Source organism: Mya arenaria, chromosome 13, assembly GCF_026914265.1.
Source record: "Mya arenaria isolate MELC-2E11 chromosome 13, ASM2691426v1".
NCBI lineage: Eukaryota > Metazoa > Mollusca > Bivalvia > Myida > Myidae > Mya > Mya arenaria.
In genome coordinates this window covers 5,783,758-5,803,697 of record NC_069134.1, presented here as the reverse complement: position 1 = coordinate 5,803,697, position 19,940 = coordinate 5,783,758, and the positions used below count along the sequence as shown (strand labels likewise).

The window sequence follows — 19,940 nt, the reverse complement described above, 5'->3', positions numbered from 1 at the left end:
CAGTGTAAACGCTTCGTGTTTATGGAGATAAGAGCAAAAGTATAGTGCATGCCGCCATTGATTTTAAAGATGAACATACGATGATTAATTCTGATGATGGACATACTTATTTTACCATGTATGATAATGAATACTGTATGATTCCTATTACACGTTTAAGTCAAATGTATTGTGTATGTTCTGAACGTGAAATATTTTATTCAGTAGTTGAGTTTCATAATATAACTGAGACCCTAAACACAACACATGGCATCGGAGAGGTTGATATGAACCAAAACCAATATGTTTGGAAGTAGGTCTAGAAATTATAACTGGGCACTTAATCAAGACAAACCTAAAGAACCATACCAAAATACCATATGAAGCTCTAAAAAAGTCATGCTTGCTTATTATACGTATCGCAGTCCTAAAGCAAATGGGGAAAGGAGCAAAACTAACTGGCAATTTAAATGAAGCCTGTATAGTGTCAAGGACAGAACGAGGGAGGTAAACACTGAATGTGCTGATGGTGTTAAACTACCTTTTGAGGCAAATCTCAATATAACCAATGGCCTGGAGAAATACACCAAACACCACACACAAATGCCAAATTATTTCCGAGTGTAAGACCATCATTGGGGATTATTTCTTTAACGAGCTTAGATGAAAGAGATTAATAGAAATACTTATCAGGAAGTATCCCGAAAAACGTGTAATAAGGCGTGCCATGTTACAGAGGGTAACTCTCAGTCCAATTGAAAGTATTGACATAAACTTGTTTGGGGACAGAGCAAATCGTTGCCACAGATTTCAGGTTAATCCCATTTACCACGTTACATAAAGAGACGTTATCCCTTCCGTGGGGCAGTTGATGGATAGCAGAGACCATGATGATGATGATGAAGATAGAGGTGGTTGTGGTGGCGGTGGTAATGCTGCTGCTGCTGCTGCTGATGATGATGATCTGATGATGATGATGATGATCGGATGATGATGATGATGATGATGATGATGATCCTTTACTTAATTTCTGTTAACAATACATGTTATCATGTATAAAAGATTGACAAACAAAGTTCATTGTACCTACCTTATATGCCACCACTATATATCCATGCAATAACGTGTGTGATATACAATTTTGAATATGTGAATATGTAAAATAAGTGTTAAATATTTGCACGATGTAAAAGTCATTCACAAGTGTTTGTGTTTCCTATCCATAGTGAGGTCAAACTTGTGTCAGCTTATGGGACTCCGTTCAGTTTTTTAGATAAATTCAAATAAACACCAGTTTCAGCAGACTACACAGTCTTCGCAATAGGTTTTCCAATGCTATAATGCCCTTATCAGAGTATACAGAAATGAACAGGGGCGTTGAAAAGATATCTCCGATACACTAATTTTATCACCAACGTCAATCTTAAGCATGAACTTAAATGTATTTCCCATTTTAAACCACAGTGTCTATTTATGAGTTCCGCGAAATGTTCTTTACAATGTAAAATACTACTTAGTTTACTTGGTTAATGTAACTATTTAAACTCGGCTAAGAATAAACCAGATAATAGTTTTCATGAATAAAATAAAGTTAAAATTGAGAGACAAGGCGGATGGAAGGAAATATATTGCATGTATAGTTTGATACGTATAACACTTCGTGTGCTCAAAGCTAGGGTATGATAGAGACATTCGTGCAAAACAAATATTCAAGCCGATGATTTGTCCTGGCATCAAATGGTTGCTTTGCAAATGTCTTGCTTAAAACCTTAATAAAAATGGGAACTGAAAAATAAGTGTGGGGGGCTGTATGTGTGTGCGTGTGTTTGTAAAATGTTTTTATACATTTCCAAAAAAACAGAGACTTAAAACTTTTAGTCCTAGATAATTAATGCGATTTTTCATGAAAAATTCATTGAAAAGGTTTTACAAGCCTATCTGCTGCATCAATCCAAAGCACAATTATGTCGCAAAAATACTTGCTTTTTCATGCAATTTAAAGTGACACTCGTATTCAATATCAATGCATGTACATGTATAACAAACATATATTTTGACTGATAAAACTTTTACTACTTAATTAATAATGTATTTATGGAAAATATTAATTACTAATAGCAAGATTGTAACCGTGTATTTAATAGATGAAACCGCAAAAATATTAAATGATTGGTGAATGCTAGAAGATTTACTGTGATCTACTTTGATCTCAAATTGTAGAAATAGTATGTTATATGCACATTTCTACCAAATTAAAATATGTATCCTTCATGAGAGCCATCGTTTTTGACATTTATTCATCCGTTTTGGTATAATAAAACAATAGATTTTTTTTTTAAAGTGTGATAAATCTTATGTGTGAGTACTCGGAGTGCATCTTTAAGGTTTAATAAATATAATTTGTTTCTCCTAACATTTCTTTCAGTGAACAACCGCTCCAAGGTTCGGCAGTCTTGTCAACTTCACTGGATATTTGAGACTGATACAATGTCTTGAACAAAATGGAGGAAAGAGAATGAGGGTACCATTCCAGATTATTTTAGAACCGACACTAAACTGGACGTTTTATCTAAATCAATTTTTAAAACGGTGCCACACCATATTTATTCCCCATCAGATAGACCTACGACAACAATTAGCTTCAAATATGTATATATGATTCCTTTGTATGTATCATTTAAGCACCTGACATTCCTGAGTTAGCATAGATTCTGTCATTTTTTTACTTTGTGTTCTGTTCCTTTCACGGACCTATCTGACATTTGCCTCTTATTTTATTTTATTCCTTTTTATTTCCTCATAAATTGTGAAGATAAAATTTGACACAATGAAGTTCCTCTAGCTATGATCGTGACCCTGTAAATACAGTTCTTGGCAGGCCAGGAATCTTAGGTTTTTCAGGATGGTCAGCAGCTGTTGTCTGTTGTTATTCTTCTCTGAATGTGCCGATGTATGGGTATCGCCGATTACTCAAGTCTCAAGCCTTGAGTCAAGGTTGTTTTGGCAATGTTATGTGTTGCTCAATTCTTTGTGACATTCAGACTGTTCCTTGCTGATTTTTAATTTTTTCTTGTCGCATCTTTCAAGATGCAGAACCCTGTAGAATTGAAGCTTTTTATGACATATGTCTCATTATAATATAAATTAAGTGTCGAAAAAAGGGGTAAACAAGGTGAATTGGCACGCGCGCCAAAGCCATATATCTTTAATATGTGACATTTTCAGGCTTTTGTTATTTCCTGCCAGTACAAGCAGGTTTTCTACCTTTCTACTGGGCCCTACCTTTCCTGGCTAGTTTAAAAGGAGCCCTATTTTACCCATTTTGTTTATAAAACACTTCTGCTATCACTTCCTTTTGGGTACCTACATGTACATGAAGTTCCTACAGGAAATGCAAATAGTCCACCTAAATGGCCGTCAACGAGTCTTTTGACAATTTTTTTAATATGGCAGGCTTGTGACGTCCACCATCCCAGCAAAAAGTAGCAAGTGGTCCTTGCGCAGAGAAACCTCGCGGCCACAATTTTGAAATTATCTCCGTTATAAATTCATATTTCTACGAAAATATTATTGCCTACTATTTAACACATATTAAGTTATGTCAGTATGCCCAAACAACATGTTATGATATCATAAAACACTTACAAGTGTCGATTGTTTATCAAGTACACCAATATCAATAAATCTGGGACAAATCTGACTGGTTGTGTACATGTATAACGGTATCCGTGACCCATAATATATTAATGTGAAAATAACAACTCTAATGACAAATTAAATCCAGTTCAGATCACTGTCGGATAAAAATTGAACAACTTTGTCATTATTATTCAACATCAATGCATATTATTACAGTATATCATTTCACCCATTGTTAAATGGTAGAGAGTTGTAGCGTTACAGGTATACATAAGAAATGTCAAAATAATAAAAAGTATCCCTGATCGCTCATTATTGTAGCTAGAAATGCAAACAGAAATTATGTTTACATTTTAATGATCAGTCTCTTTGGAATATAGCAGTCTTGATATTTATGAAGTATAATTATACTCATTTCAATATGAACAAAGTTAAGGGATATTCAGTTCAAACTTTTAATTTGCCTGTTTATAGAAGAGGACATATTAAAGTTTTACCTGCGGCATACGAGTGGGCGGTTGGGCGGGTGGTGTCCAGTATGTTGCCCGATCAATAACTTAAGGAGCCTCTGTCAAATGATCAACACATTTTAACTATTGAAAGAACCTAATTAATATTGGTTTTGTCTGATCAATAAATACCAAAGCTGTTGTCTAATCAGCACCAAATTCAATCAGAATGTGTAGGGGCATAATATCTTGAACAAGTATGATAACCAGCCTTAATGCTTGAGTAACTTAAGAGTGATCGCTCTTTTCTAAAATTGGTCCTGTCAATAACTTTAGTATTTAGCTTCTGTCGAATCATGATCATCTTTAATCAGAATGTTTATGGGTATAATTACTATAAGAAGTTTGATAACTAGCTGTATCACATGAATTACTCCAGTAATTTCCCATTTATTATTGAAATTGCGTAAAATTGGTCTTGTCTGTTCAATAACTTTATAAGCCTTTGTCCAATCATTACGGAATTTGTTTAGAATGGGTTTGGGAATGATATCTTGCACAAATTCGTTATCCAGCCATATCTTTTGAGTTACTCAAGAGTTATCATGCTATAATTATACAAATTCCCTTAAATCATTTTTGTCCGATCAATTACCTTCGAGTTATTTGTCCAATCATCACCAAATTTGGTAAAAATTTGTTTCTCAGTCAGGTGCCATAACCAGACATGTTGACTGTCGGTCCAGAGTCATGACTAGTGATGGGCCGATGATGGCAGATAATCGATTATATTGGCAGACATTTGTAACTCGGCGTTTGGCGACCTCATCGTTCCATAATCGAATAATTGGGGAAAAAAAGTTTGCTTGAATCTAGTAAATTTCCAACTTTATATAGCGCAGTAACTTAGAGCTAAGGGAAGTAACAGCTACTTTGAGTTTTAACAGTAGTTTCATTTAGTTTTCTTTGCGTTCAAATCGCTTTAGGATGGCAGACGGTCAGGGGGGACATCGATCTCAAAATATTTGATTACCCTGGTAATCGGTCGTCCAGGTGCTGGAAAAGTGCAAAATTTTACAACGAAATGGTTAGGGTCATTCAAGCCCAAAGTCTTATGAAACTAGGCTTGATTGACCCCAGCTGTGCTCACATATTGAAATAAATGTCAAGATCAGTCAACGTAAAAACAGGAAATATTTGAAGAATGGAAATGTTTGCCGTCAAACTCCGAAAATACGTGAGAAAAGTTCTCCTATTTTATTTTCCAATTGCTCATTATTTTTAATAGCTAATGCCATCAAAAACCAACTTGTTATGTTTCATTTAATCAATTTAATTTTCAAAACCAGTTCAAGTCATTGACAAATTTGTCCAAATGACAAAACATATGTGTCATTCAGGATAAGACATGGTTGAAAATTGCCCCACTGAAAAATAATTACCCTCGGGCAATTAATATTCGCACTGGGGCAATTATCAACCAAAAGCCATGGTCAACCATGTATTATTTTATAAATAACATGATAATGTAATAATATAATATTTTAGTAATATTAATTTATTAGTCAACTGAAGTAAACCTCACCATGAAATGTTCAATTACTTCATAAACCTTAATAAATTTTTTTTGATTATTTTTAGAATTATTCAATATTCCAGAAATAATACCTGTTTTCCCACTGAAGCTAGACATGAAATACACATGAAAACTAAGGTCCTTATTGATATATACATCAGAAAATGATGCTTTTGTGATACTGTACTTACAGCCGATTAATCGGATAATCGATAGATCAGGGTCTCCGATTAATTGATTATGAAAATCCAAGCTGATTGCCCATCACTAGTTATGACACTTGAATTGGCAAAAACTGTATGTGTCCCCTTTCTAAATTTGGCTCAAGAGACAACGTACAATCACTTGGGGTCCTAAAATGAGGACTGACTTATTTTGAGACAGTTGGCTTTCTTGTTTAGATTCAATGCATTTCGAAAAAACATTGTCATAACCATTGTACATAGTTGAGAAATTGTATCACAGTTACTGAGAAATATAGCATGTAAAAGCTGGTACTCTGACTTGTAAAGACCTGAGGAACAATAATTTGTTGGTACAACTATTCTTTTACCCATATATTTGATCGTGACTATTCACATGTATTTCAGATCCAATAAAGGAATGATGCAGTTTTTCTCCTGACTGGAAACAAGCCTTCCATTTAAACCATGATGGAAGAGGTGTACAAGGAAGGAGGTTTGTGTTTGGGCTATTATACAAATACATGTAACTTCGAATTGCTACCAAGTAAAAACACAGTATTATCATCTGTTAGTGCAGTGGTGGGACAGTTTTTTAAAATGGTCTTTTTACTGTAACATATAGAACTTTTTTTGACAGTTGAAGGCTGAATGGAAACTTGTTTACATGTTATACAGTATGGCATGGTCTATCCATCTACTTCTTATTGTGGTTTTGTGCTAATGTATGTCTGTCCGTCGGTTTGGTTTTCATAAAGAACTATAACAACTGAGCCTTCGGTGTCTCCAAAGTTCACAAGGAGGTCACTCTTGACAAGTAAAATAACTGATGACCTCTATTGATTAAAGTTAAAGTATGACCTTTACAGTTTCCCAATAGAAGGTAAAACACATATTTTCAGAAGGTTTGATGCCAATGATTCTTTTATTTATAATTTCTTTTAATGGACCTCCAAAACAGCGACCAATATTTTATTTGGATGTTTTCACTTGAAAATTACTGGCGTCTTTTGCTCTTCGTGTGATTTCTACAACGCACCAAACTGTATGCTATTTATATGAGGGTTTTGGTCGAATTTTTCATTCGCAGAGCAGATGCGTACTGTCAAATATCAATCCAGTCTGTAGCAATTACATGGAATTAAGGCCCTTTGATGATTCCATACTTTGAATGCCAAAAATATTTTTTCTTTATTGTTTGAAGAATTTTAATAAAGGCAAGTTAATATTTACTAAGTTGTCTCCCTTAGGTGAAATCTTGTTCACTGAATTTCTTCTTTAGCCTTTAAGGAATTTCATAAAACTTTCATAGAAACTTTAATTTGAAGTTGATATGTGAACATTAATATTTAGTTAATACATGTTTCCTTTCCTTGCAAAACTTGAATGATTTCATGTCCCGATATTATATTGATTGCATTCAATGCTTGATGAGTTTTTATGAAATTTTCTAAAAGTATTGGTACGGTTACATGTGTTGATAAATGAAATTTCCAATGCAATAAGGCTTAATGTCATTAAATCAGGTAACAGTGTAATACTGGGTCTGATTTTCCATTAATTGGACGAATAAGAGAGATTGAAAGAGATACCAACCTCACCATTAATTAAGTAGAAGTGATACTGAATGAAGTGTTTGCAACAGCTGTTGAGGTTTGTTTAGCCTCTATAGTTGCTTATCATTTAGCTGTCACTGCTACCAAGCAGTAAAAAAAAACGTTTTCATTTTGAGTTGCTGTGTGTGTGATTTTAAAGATAAAACTTGCTTGATGTTCGATTTCTAGTACCATGGAATTATGACAAACTTAGAAAAAAGTGAGTTTAGATTTGATCTCTTACAAACCTCATTGGTCATTGTCCTTGCCAGGACAAAACTTGCCCTAAATGTACTTGCCAGAATTGTCATCCACCTGCTATGCTCCTTTTAATCATTCTTACTATTGCTTACTCAATATAGAGACTCTGATAAGCCACAGGCGGGACTCAGATGAAGGAGGCACAGAGTTCCAGCTGGAGCTGTCAGAGGGACGAAATAGACAGTTCTCTTCCAGTTCCCGGCACACAGAAGGCAAGGGGGACAGCTGTGCCAACTGTTACGTCCTGTCAGCATCTGTAATGGCCTCTCTTGGTGGGGTACTGTTTGGATATGATATAGGTACTTGGTTTGCTTTTCGTCAAGTTCTCTCAGCATTTTGGTTAAATTATTTTATTGTAAAATGTTATATGTGTCAACCTTATTATAGTGCCTCTTCATGAAGAGTAATTGCAGTTTGATTGCTATAAACATATTTATTATCACCCGTCGAATGGTTTCAGTGAAGGGATGTAGAATCTTTCCATCTCTCTGGAGCCATTACTTCATCACTACTGACAAAAATGAATGTAACTTTTGGTCTAATGTGTATAACCATTACATGTATATAGTAGACTGGTGCATGCCTTAGATTACTCTGGAGGGGGTCAAAAACACAATAGTTGTTGCTCTTTATGATAACAGCTGAAATTATCCTTCTGGAGCTATTTTTATGTAACTTTAGGACTGAAATTAATGAAGCTCATGGCAAGTGTGTATAACCATAGTGCGCTTGTGCCTGTCTAAGATTCAACTTGATCTCGTCAGTAACATTATAGTTATTGCCCTTTAATGACTGGAATAAACCGTCGAATGCAATTTCACGTAACCAATTGACAGATATTAATGATAATTATTTTAACGGTACAGTATGTAAAGCCATAATGTGGGGCGGCATGGGCAATATTTGTCTTGATAGGGTCATTTACACAAAAAAGTATTGCCCTTAAATTAATAAATGACAAAAAACACATAAATAGTCCTATCGGAATTACACATGCATAAAACATCTATGATAGAAACTACATTGTGGTGATGCCTTGCATGTTTTGTCTGGTTGGATACTTCATCATCCTTGGCTATAGAGTTATTACCCTTTAATAAATATAACCAGCACAACAACGTCCCTTCAAAGCTGTTTCTGTGAAACTTACTAATGGATTCTTTTTGTTGAAATGTAAAGCTACGTTACGGTGGTGAGCGCTGCTTTCAAAAGTTAGGAGTTAACAGTTTATTGCATTGAACTGTGCAATGTTTTATCAAAATCAGGGACAAGTTCAATAAAGTTAACTTAATAGTGCGACAGCTATTTGAACTACGGTATTTATTGTATGATTAGTTATGGCAAATTTATATATGCCACATTGGTACAAGAGAGAAATTAACATTATACTTACTCTTACCATATTCCACTTTTTAATTGTATTGCTCTCTAGCTACTTCATAATAGTTTTATTATAAAAGCCAGTAAGTATTCTTTGTAAAATAAAAAAAAAACAGATCAAAGAGTTTCCATGACTTCTCTTTCAAGAATGAACCAATTTTCGATGGTCATTAATTACCACTTCTCAGAAACAACCTTTTATATACAATGTGATTTTTTCACTATTCCATTGTTTTATTGTTTCAACATGTATTTTGAAATTTCCAATTACCGGTAACTTGAACTTTGTAGAGTTTTCCGTAAAATGTGGTCTAGATGTTGTTTGACAATGCATCATCTGGCGTTGTTTATCAACTGCCAAATCTATCTAATCCAGAAACTTTATATTAAAAGGTATAATATCTGGCGCGGTACTTCAGTTACGTGATGTGTTCTGCCTATCATGTCTGGACCAGGAGCTGGTTACCAGCGCCATGTTGATGGGAGCTGTCGTTGGCTCGCTGGTTGGGGGTGAGTAGGCATTCTGGGGTTAAAGGTAGGGAAATGTTTGCATTAAACTGTGCCAAGTCATTTCAGCTATCTAGAGATATGCAGTTAACATTATTTTACTGCTTCATTTAAAAAAACTATAATTTGTGAACAGATCAATATTTGGTTATATGCTTTCCTTTTTGTATGATGTACATTAGTGTTACTGTGTTTTCAAACGGCTGTTCACTAAATGGTTAACCCAGTGGTTCAGATCCGATATAAATCTTTCAGCTGATGGCGGAATATTTACAAACACCTGATAACCTGTGTTTACTGTCTGTTTCAGGTTTTCTGATAGACCACTGTGGTCGACGAGCGACCATCATTGCCAATTCTGGTGTGTTCCTCGTGGGAGCAGTCATTCTGGGGCTGGCCCCTAACTTCCCCATACTGGTATGTACATAAGTGGCTGACAATGTCAGGGAGAGTCTTTCTTGGTTGATAAATAGCTGTATAATCTTGTTTGCCGTCTTCTAATGGATGACATATATACCAGTAAGGGATAAGTTCTTGTAGTGTTTGAAAATCAGACTCAATCCATTAATGAATCAGACCTAGCATTTCATTTGACTTTCGGACAATTATTGAAAGTTCATAATATTATTTGGGAATACATTCTTTATACATAGTATTACCATGATCATTTAAACGGTTTAACCTGGTTCTGTAAGTGTTGCACTATACTACTATGTTCATGCTTTTTGGAACAGTTAGTAAATTTCCTTAAACTTTTACTGTCTTTAATAACTCAGTCAAAGAACATAACAACAAAAAACATGCATAATAATTGCACATCAGTTGCAAAATTATTCACACCGCATCAAGTAAGTTACCTTAGCATTTTATCCATGTAAAAGCATATTTAATGGTTGTATTTCAAGCTCGTTTTTTCCGAAGACATAATGTCAAGCTATTGTTATACCATTGGCTTTCTGCATAGTTGTCTGCTTTCAGGGTTTGCAAAATCTTTAACCTGGGGACTTAAAAAGGTTCAAGATATTCAAATTAGACTTTGAACACATGTTTCCAGAGACTTAATGCACATGATTTCATGCACAGTTTGTATGTCTAGATAGCCTTTCAGTGACAACCCTTGTCTTTTTGTTTAAACCTGAAAACTTGAAAACGTTTGACATGACTTTGCCTGGGTAGGGAAATACATCCTTCCCTGATGTCATGGGGTCATCATCACCAGGCACTCCCATTGTGAAAGAGAGTGACCTCCCTTGTAAAAAGGAAAGCAATGGTGAAATTACCAGATTTTCTTTAACATTTACCAGTCATTTACCGCATGACAAAAGAAGTTATTTACAGAAGCAATAAGCAGAAGCGATTTTGGACTTTAATTGACAGTTTCACCCTTGAATAAGTGTTCACGCTCTTTCTTATTGCATAAGGGATCATTTACATGTTTTTCCAGATGAACCACAAACATGTTTGTAACAATTCTCCTTTTAAACATGTGAATGTTGGACATCGAGACCAAAGGTATGAATAAACGCAGTTCCTGGACAGTACCTGATTGATACACAAATATAGACCCTAGTTCATCATTTTATTTAAGTTAATGAAATTTAAGGGTAGGTTTATAAAAGAAGGACAAGACAGTGATAAATATCAAGCAATTTATAGTCGCCCCAATGATTGTGGCCGACATAACATTGTCAGCAGAAATTTATTGATTGTACTTGAGTATCCTTTCATCACTGAGTTCTTAAACCTTATTTAGTATTGATTAATATATACTTGTCTTGAGATTCCTAGCAGAAGAAAGATATAATTTTGTTAACAGTGATCAACTTTTGATATTTAATTAAAACTATTATGAACATAAATACAATTTTTGTCAAGAACTTATACTGTCCGAGAACTGATCCTGTAGAAAACTTATACTGTTGGGAACTTATACCATCCAAGAACTAAAACTGTCGGGAACTTACACCATCCAAGAACTAAAACTGTCGGGAACTTACACCATCCAAGAACTAAAACTGTCGGGAACTTATACCATTCTTGAACTAAAATTGTCAGGAAATTATACCATCCGATAACTAGTACTGTTGGGAACTTTTACCATCCAAAAACTTATACTGTCGAGAACTTACACTTTCCACAATTTTATGTTGTCCGGGAACTTATGTTGTCGAGAACTTAAGTTGTCCGAGAACTTATGTTGTCGAGAACTAAAACCGTCTGCCAACAAATACTGTATGAGAACTAATACTGTCTGAGAAAGAAGTGCCTACCAGCAAAGATCTTCTTGTCTTTCATAATTGCTGGTTTGGTAATGACCTATACCTGTTTCTGTATAATATGTAGATAGTAATTGAATAATTGTATCAAAACTGATGTACTTAGAGTAAAATCAAAATATATTGACCAATTAGCTTTTCAATTAGCTTTTATTTATTATAAAATCAGTGGTGTGCATTTTTATGTCAGTTCCATATTCATGTTTAGGTGATAGGTCGCCTTCTTGTGGGGTTTGCTGTGTCCATATCTGCCACAGGGGAATGCATCTACATATCAGAGATAGCTCCCCATGTGAGTAAAAAACAACAACAATAGGACTTGTGATTGATTTTACATCAATTGTACTTTCTTTATAATCTTTTATAATAGGTCTTCATTGTTGAGATATCTCGTAAATTCACTTCACTTGTGTTACCTGGTCTGAAATTGTAATTGATGTATATTTAGTAACAGAATGTCACACAAATATCTTGACTAAGCCTTTGCCTTTGCATATTTTTACCCAACCTATTTCCCCTCATTTCCTTGCTGTTCCTGTGTAAACCAGAGATGGCGCGGGCTTCTTGTGTCGCTGAACGAGCTGGGAATCACCCTGGGTCTGCTGCTGGCATACCTCTGTAACTTTATGTTCATCACCACAAACAATGGATGGTAGGTAGACATCAAATCCTACCGTTTCACTTCAGTTCCTATAACAATGATTTGGTGTTTAATAGTGATAATGTTATAAATAAAGCTAGTTCTGAAGCCAAATGAAAAATAAAGACATATCATCATAATAATAAAAATATTGAGAATGTTTACATTACCATTTTTATCTCAACTGTTCTTAGAATAAGCAGAGCTGTTCTATACACTCTCCTGTCATAGTTACACCTTGGTTAATGTTTTTTCGTGTATTTACCTTTAATTCATTATCTCAGCAAACACATCATGCATTGCATTTAAACTTAAGGTATGTGTTCCTAACTAATTGACCTACTTGATAAATTAAGTTTGACACCATTTTGCAAATAATGGGTCTATACTATTAAAATAAAGTCTGGTTAAGGTTTTGCTTGTAAGCACACATAGGTTAATATCTTAGCAACTACTGGATGTATTTCATTGAGAGTTGGCACTCAACCATCCAACCTACTTCAATAAACAAGTTAGATTACTCTTTATTGCATATAATGCTGATTATGACCCTTTATTATTCGACTTAGATATTCTGGTTAAGTTTTGTATATAACCACATTTAAAAAGTCAAGCATGCTGTCTCTGTAACAGCTCTTGTTCTTACCATACTTACATTAGGTTACTTGTAAACACAATTTTTAACTCTTGACTTTCTATCCTAACCAGGCGGTGGATGTTTTCTTTGTCTGCATTGCCTGCAGTGGTGCAGGGGGTGGGGATGTTTTTTCTGCCCCGCTCCCCGAGGTACCTCATGTTGAAAAAGAAAGAAGAAGAGGCGGAGAAAGTTCTCGGGAAACTCCGGGGAGGGGCTCCCGTTAAGAACGAGCTTAGTGCAATACGCGTCTCGATCGCATCAGAGAAGGTAACAAGATTTCCAGCTGTCATGAGAAATTTGTAACATACCTCAAAACATACTTTATCAGAATTTTGTTCAAATAATGCACTATGCTTTTTGTTTGTTAATAAACGAGCATAAAAATGAGCTTAATTTTATTTCTTCGATTTTTCACTTAAAACCATGCAAAACCTGCCATAATTTTGAATTACTGATATATTGTGCAATGACCATCCTAGAACCAGACATGTATGGACCTATGTAGTGGCCAGGATGGGATGAGGGGTCGTATGTTCATTGGGATAGGCCTCGTCTTCTTCCAGCAGGTAAGGTGGACCAGGCACTTAATTATCATCATGAAGGAAATATGACTTGAAGGTTTTTTAATGAGTGTCATGTTGATGGAAAGATGGTAAAACAGTTTCTCAGTACTTGTCATTCTTATATGAACATGAAAAATTCAATTTATTGATCAGACTTTTTGAATAGCTGTATATAGTTTTAAACTCATAAGGAATTTAAATTAAAAGAAGACAATTTAAACATGATGCAGTTGTTTGTTTCATCCAGTTCACAGGTCAGCCCAATGTCCTGTACTACGCCCCAACCATATTTGAAGACATAGGTTTCAAGTCAGCAGCTGCAGCCACTCTGGCCACCGTTGGTTTGGGCATTGTAAAGGCACGTCAGTCTGATTGTTAATTGTGTTATAAATGTTGTTTGTTATTTGCAGTTTTGGGTGTTTCACGAAGCATCAGTGCAAGGCAAAACATTAATCTCATAGTCTATTGATGTAGAAAATCTGTTAACTGGAACAAAATTTATGTTAAAAAAGACTTTGATAAGTGTACACTTTTATGTTCAAAGAAATATCTTATGTTTACTCTTACCATTTCTCAGGTGATAATGACTGTGATATCGCTGGTGTGTGTGGACAGGTTTGGGAGACGTCGCCTACTCTACACAGGGGCCCTCATGATGGGGGTTAGCATCACCACCCTGGGTGTGGTCTGCCAGTTCCAGCAGGGAGGCCAACCTAACAAGGCCTGTCTTGACCATTCAGATTGCCATAGCAACGTCCTTCACAACCATTCCTTTCTTGTATCCAGCATACCGCCAACTAATTCCAAGGACCAGATTGTTTCGAGTGCAGTTTTTAATATAAGTGCCTTGACTACAGCCAGTACTTTACATAGAGCTAAAAAGTCTGGTGATAGATTACCCTCAAAAGTGGGTAATTCCCATATAAGTGCTTACAGTGTAGCTGACAATACAGAGACAGGGGCAGATAATGAGGATAGCTCCGATACTGGAAGTGATAAAAAGTCTGAGGGATCATTAACTCAGAGGGTTTTAGGGTTCACCGCGTTAATGTGCTATGTGGCAGCATATGCCTTTAGCTTTGGCCCAGGTGAGTGGCAGAGGGAAAGATGGTTATAACATGGAAGAAACAATTTGTTAAGTATTTAAAAAATACACTTGTCTTTGAAGAAATACTGCTACTTTCAAAGTACAAAGTACATTAACTATCTAAGATATTGTCTTCCATTTCTGCAAGATACAAAACCAAACTCACTTTCTAGAAATGTATTATTTTAAATTATGCCTCTATTTCCATTTATATAGCAAGTACTTCTCAGTCCCAACATTCATCCTCCATGCAATCCCCATGTTTTCAGTGACGTGGCTGGTGCTGAGTGAGATCTACCCCGCGGCAGTGAAGGGCCGAGCTATCGCCATGGCAACAGTGTTCAACTGGGGAACCAACCTCATAGTGACCTTCACCTTTCTGGATGTCATGAGTAGGACTCTATTTGTTGTCATATCGCATGAATTATAAATCAAATTTATGGCTATTGTTATGAAATGCACAAAGAATTGACTGATCCACCTTTGACTTTTCTGAAATCTTTATCAAGTTTACAAGCAACACATCTTTCGACATAGTTGATTGATTAATTTTGAACATGAAGCAATGTATAAGTGACTCAAGCTTAGTGCATGTAGAAGTAAAAGTCAATGACATGAATATTTAGTTTAATGTTATTAACTGAGTGACATAAATTGGCAATACTTGAGTTTAATGTAATTAACAAGCCCCAATTGAATTTCTAACTATCTTTAATCCCTAATAACAGGGTAAGGCTAAGCATGCTATAGTATTTTTTTTTTATATAATTTGTTTTATGTTCTCAATTGGAAGTGTTTTAAGACTTAAAGGAAATTATGCCTAATTAAACATTCTTTAATTAGTAAAATCAAGTTTAGGCAGGTAATTTGACTCAATGAAAGAAGATGTGCATGCTTAATTGTAGTGCTTAAGATTTTTTGGGAAATTGGGACCATGTCGTCATTAATTGCCAACAGTTTATTAAGTGTACTTAACAGAGTGGCATTGATAGGCATTACTGTATGAAGTGTATTTCATTCAGATGGTGTAGGAGTGACGGGAACATTTGTCATCTTTGGTGTGATCTGCTGTATGTCAGCAGTGTTCATCTACATGTTCGTGCCGGAGACGAAAAACCGAACCCTGGAGCAGGTCTCCTCTGATATGAATGCAAAGTAAGTCACAATCACGTGAAGTTTTGATGTTGTCATTTTAATTGGTTTCCCTTTATTGTATTTAGTATTCAACAATCTATAGTAAGACTTCTTTATCATGAATACAATGTGTACTGGGCACCTGAGTTTTATACATCATGTACATTATAGTGAAGAAAGGAGTAGAATAAGAAGAGCTTGATTAATATTCATACAGGCTATCATCTATATGCAATAATGCATTTTAAATTACCTTAATTGCCTTAAAACCTAAACTGTGTTTATAATTTCTTTCTAGATTGAAGAATAAACATTTGTAAGATCTAACTAAGCAAAACCTGATGCTTTGAACTCTTGAGTGAACCTACAGTGTATCTGTTTTTTGTATCTTTCCTTTCATTTCCAGAAGCTTGCAGATTTTGCTAATGCTTTATACATTAACCCTTCAAATGCGTCCGTGTTTTAGCTTCATACTTACTCAACACTTGTAGAACTACAAAAATAAATTCCTTAACATTTTGCTACACCATAAAATGACAGAGTGAATTAGGCCAAACAATCAATAGCAATAAGAATGTTTTTATTTCAGTTTGGAATTGTACAAGCTTTGCTACACTCACACCAGTAAATAGCCAAATTCTTCTACTAACAATACTTTTTCTGGTAATATTCGCTAGAATATCACTGCTTTGGATAAGGGTTTAGGCTACGTTTGGATGGCAGTTCATGTATTGGACAGCCTTGCTTGCTTGCAAGTATTATCTGGTGGTTGTTTTTGCTTTACCTAAATATTAATTCGTATTAGCCAGACACTGCGTGGCTGCTGTCAATGCTGTTAAGTAAAGCAGGAATAAATACCAGGGGTCAGTTGTACAAAACTGGATAAGTCATCCATACCTGTAGTTTATTTTTTGGTTAGTTTACACATGAAAGCAATTTGATTGGAAAGCAGTCATTATCGAATAAATTATGACCAATCAATAAACTTTTCGACTAATTTTATCTAAAAAAATAATAAACTGGTTGTGTACAGCCAGCAGCTGCAGCTTCCTAAGCATTGAGCCCAATATGCACTAAACCTGTAATAAATTCAATAAGTGAAAACAACATTAGTTTTGTTGTCTATATAATCAGAAGCCTTCTTAATTAAGTAAGTAAATGAGAATTAAATTTTGTCCTGCAATCCTGAAAGATTTTAAAAGACTGTGTGGATCATTTTAAGTAAACATGTTTGTGGATTAAAGAATCATTTGGAAATCAATATTCTTTAATCTTAGCTTTGCCTGTTTGTAAGACCATGAGGTTTAACTGTTAGATGATTAGATTAATACTGTTTATGCTGATAAGGTAAAAGGTATGTTCTGGTGTATACCGAGGTCTAGTATATATACAGATAGTTGATTTAACTGCAAATCTGTTTTTGGTTTGGGTAGGGTATACACTGTTAACACAGTAGATAAGTTGTATGCCATCATACATGCATTTGTCATTTTGGTTCAAGGTCATCCAGACTTCATTGGTAATGTTTCTTGTTTAGTTGTAAATTCAATGAGATTGGACATGTTTTCTCATTTATATACATTGTCTATGTTACAGCCCTTCTATTGGACGTTTCTAGAATTATTAAACTATAACATTGTTGTGTCAGGTTTTATGCTCACATGGTTTTACATTGGAGTTGAACAGGTTTTTAGTATTTATGCTGGTAAGCATACAATTCGAACATTGACTCTTGTGAATCGCTAATTTAACAGTTATGCATGTTCTTGTTAACAGAATACTGTATTCATTAAGCTATTATTTATTATATAAGTAAGATAAAAGAAATTATCATTTAATTTTGGATTGGACAGAATAACAAAAAATGTCCTTAAAATGTGGTTAATAAGATAATTAGACTAGAGCCAAATCTCAGGGATTTAGATTTAATTGGTATTGTTTTAGTTGTCTTGTTCCAAGAATGTATCTTACTTGTTCTTTTTTAGAATTTTTAAGCGAACATTCTTGTAAAGTCAATTAAATTTAGTTATTATGTTTTCAATCCTTTATCATATGAAAAATGAACATTAAATATTCTCAAGTATATGAGTAAATTTATTCCTGTTGTAATAAGGCTGTGTTGTGTTTGTGTGTTTTCAGCCCACCAATGAAGCGCATGAGACACAACTTGGGCAGGCTCATGTGTTGTGTTTCCCGGCAACATTCCGTCCGAATGCTTGGCAACTACAGCCGCGTTGAATCAGAGACAGTAGCATGAAAAGCTCCGATACACAAGGGGATTATATTACATGTACAATGCCTTCCAAACTGTTATGGGTACTTTACACCTGTAGAGTTTTTAGTAGTCTTTTGACTTTGAACAACATACCTGTACTTTCAGTTTATTTCATTCCATTTTACATTTTGCTTAGACTCCTACACAAAGCTTTACCATGTGTGTGGGAGTACATTTTTCTCTGTCCAAATACAGTTAATTCCCAATGATTTAACTCATTTGCTTTCAAATTTAGTATGAAATATTAGCTAGCATTCCTCCCAATCAAAATGATTGGGTCTAATTTTTTGGTCGTTGCAAAATATTTTGAATGTTGCAAAATATTATGAATAGAATAGAATAATTTATTTGGATTTAAACATACAATCCAAATAAATTATTCTATTCTATTATTCTATTCGTTGCAAAATATTTTGGAAGGAGACTGTGTTTGTGTGTATGAATAAAACTGATAATGACATACACACAGTTACATTAAACTCTTGGCCAAGTCATAAATCATCATACACACACGGTTACATTAAACTCTAGGCCAAGTCATAATTCATCATACACACACAGTTACATTAAACTCTAGGCCAAGTCATAATTCAGCATACACACACAGTTACATTAAACTCTAGGCCAAGTCATAGTTCATTATAAATTATTCTATTCTATTATTCTATTCGTTGCAAAATATTTTGGAAGGAGACTGTGTTTGTGTGTATGAATAAAACTGATAATGACATACACACAGTTACATTAAACTCTTGGCCAAGTCATAAATCATCATACACACACGGTTACATTAAACTCTAGGCCAAGTCATAATTCATCATACACACACAGTTACATTAAACTCTAGGCCAAGTCATAATTCAGCATACACACACAGTTACATTAAACTCTAGGCCAAGTCATAGTTCATTATACACACAGTTACATTAAACTCTAGGCCAAGTCATAATTCATTATACACACACAGTTACATTAAACTCTAGGCCAAGTCATAAATCATCATTGTCATGGAGACACAAAACAAAATATATTTGTTGATTTCTGTTATATGGAAATGAATGTCTGAATAGTAATTTAAATTTCCATGACCTAATGTTCCCATACACAGCTTAATGCTTGTTACTTGTAAGTTTTTGTTAATTGTCTTTGTTGTACCGGTTATTTACATTACCTATTACCATATCTGTTGTTTAGTAATTTAATGCTAATATATTGACTTGTATTGTATGCATAATGGTCTTCATAACTTAGATTATGTTACCCTGCACTTTGAACAAGTTTACCCTGCACTTTGAACAAGTTTACCAGTTAAATTATACAGTAATTTTATATCAATATATAGCAATGGGTGATATTGTAATAAATTGCTTAAATTCACAGCATATTTTTCATTCATAATGCCCTTCTTCAAAGGTCTGTATATGTCTGGTCTTTCGGATGGCTGACAAGAGAATGTGGGGATGATTTAACTTCACTTGTAGGTTGCCGTTACATGACCTCTACTATTTAGGGGAAAAGAAGGTCGATGATCAGTCACAAGACATCAGTGTTTTAGAAAATATGGTTGCACCAGTGAAGGCACTTACTATAAATGGTTTGAGCTTGTAATTCACTGGTTGATTACATTTGACTAGGACATGGCAGCAGTTGGTTTTAGGGGTTAGTAGGTCAAGGCCAATAATGTTTTGAAAACTTTGAAACTTTAAAGGTGTACCTGGCAAGTAGAAGACATATATTGTTTTCGGAGTCATTAGGTCAAG

At 34.7% G+C, this 19,940-nt stretch overlaps 1 protein-coding gene across 7 annotated transcripts; it reads left to right on the top strand.

The window, feature by feature from the left end:
• The first annotated feature begins 2,557 nt into the window (after positions 1-2,557).
• Positions 2,558-19,557, top strand: LOC128214063 (solute carrier family 2, facilitated glucose transporter member 12-like). Of its 7 annotated transcripts, none has more exons than XR_008257861.1 (15): positions 2,558-2,645; positions 6,234-6,321; positions 7,783-7,980; positions 9,455-9,571; positions 9,879-9,985; positions 12,053-12,136; positions 12,393-12,496; positions 13,193-13,388; positions 13,601-13,687; positions 13,932-14,042; positions 14,262-14,772; positions 15,041-15,163; positions 15,794-15,926; positions 16,495-17,610; positions 18,045-18,180. XR_008257861.1 is itself a non-coding variant. In XM_052920305.1 (15 exons), the coding sequence occupies exons 2-15, from the start codon at positions 6,294-6,296 to the stop codon at positions 18,160-18,162; spliced, it is 1,935 nt and encodes a 644-aa protein (XP_052776265.1). In that variant the 5' UTR covers positions 2,558-2,645; positions 6,234-6,293; the 3' UTR covers positions 18,163-19,557. The 7 variants fall into 7 exon arrangements, 6 of the variants coding, with proteins under 6 accessions (XP_052776265.1, XP_052776270.1, XP_052776268.1 ...); XM_052920305.1 differs by lacking the exon at positions 16,495-17,610 and adding an exon at positions 16,204-16,221 and having other exon boundaries at positions 18,045-19,557; XM_052920310.1 differs by having other exon boundaries at positions 16,495-16,568; positions 18,045-18,182.
• The last annotated feature ends 383 nt before the right edge of the window (positions 19,558-19,940 follow it).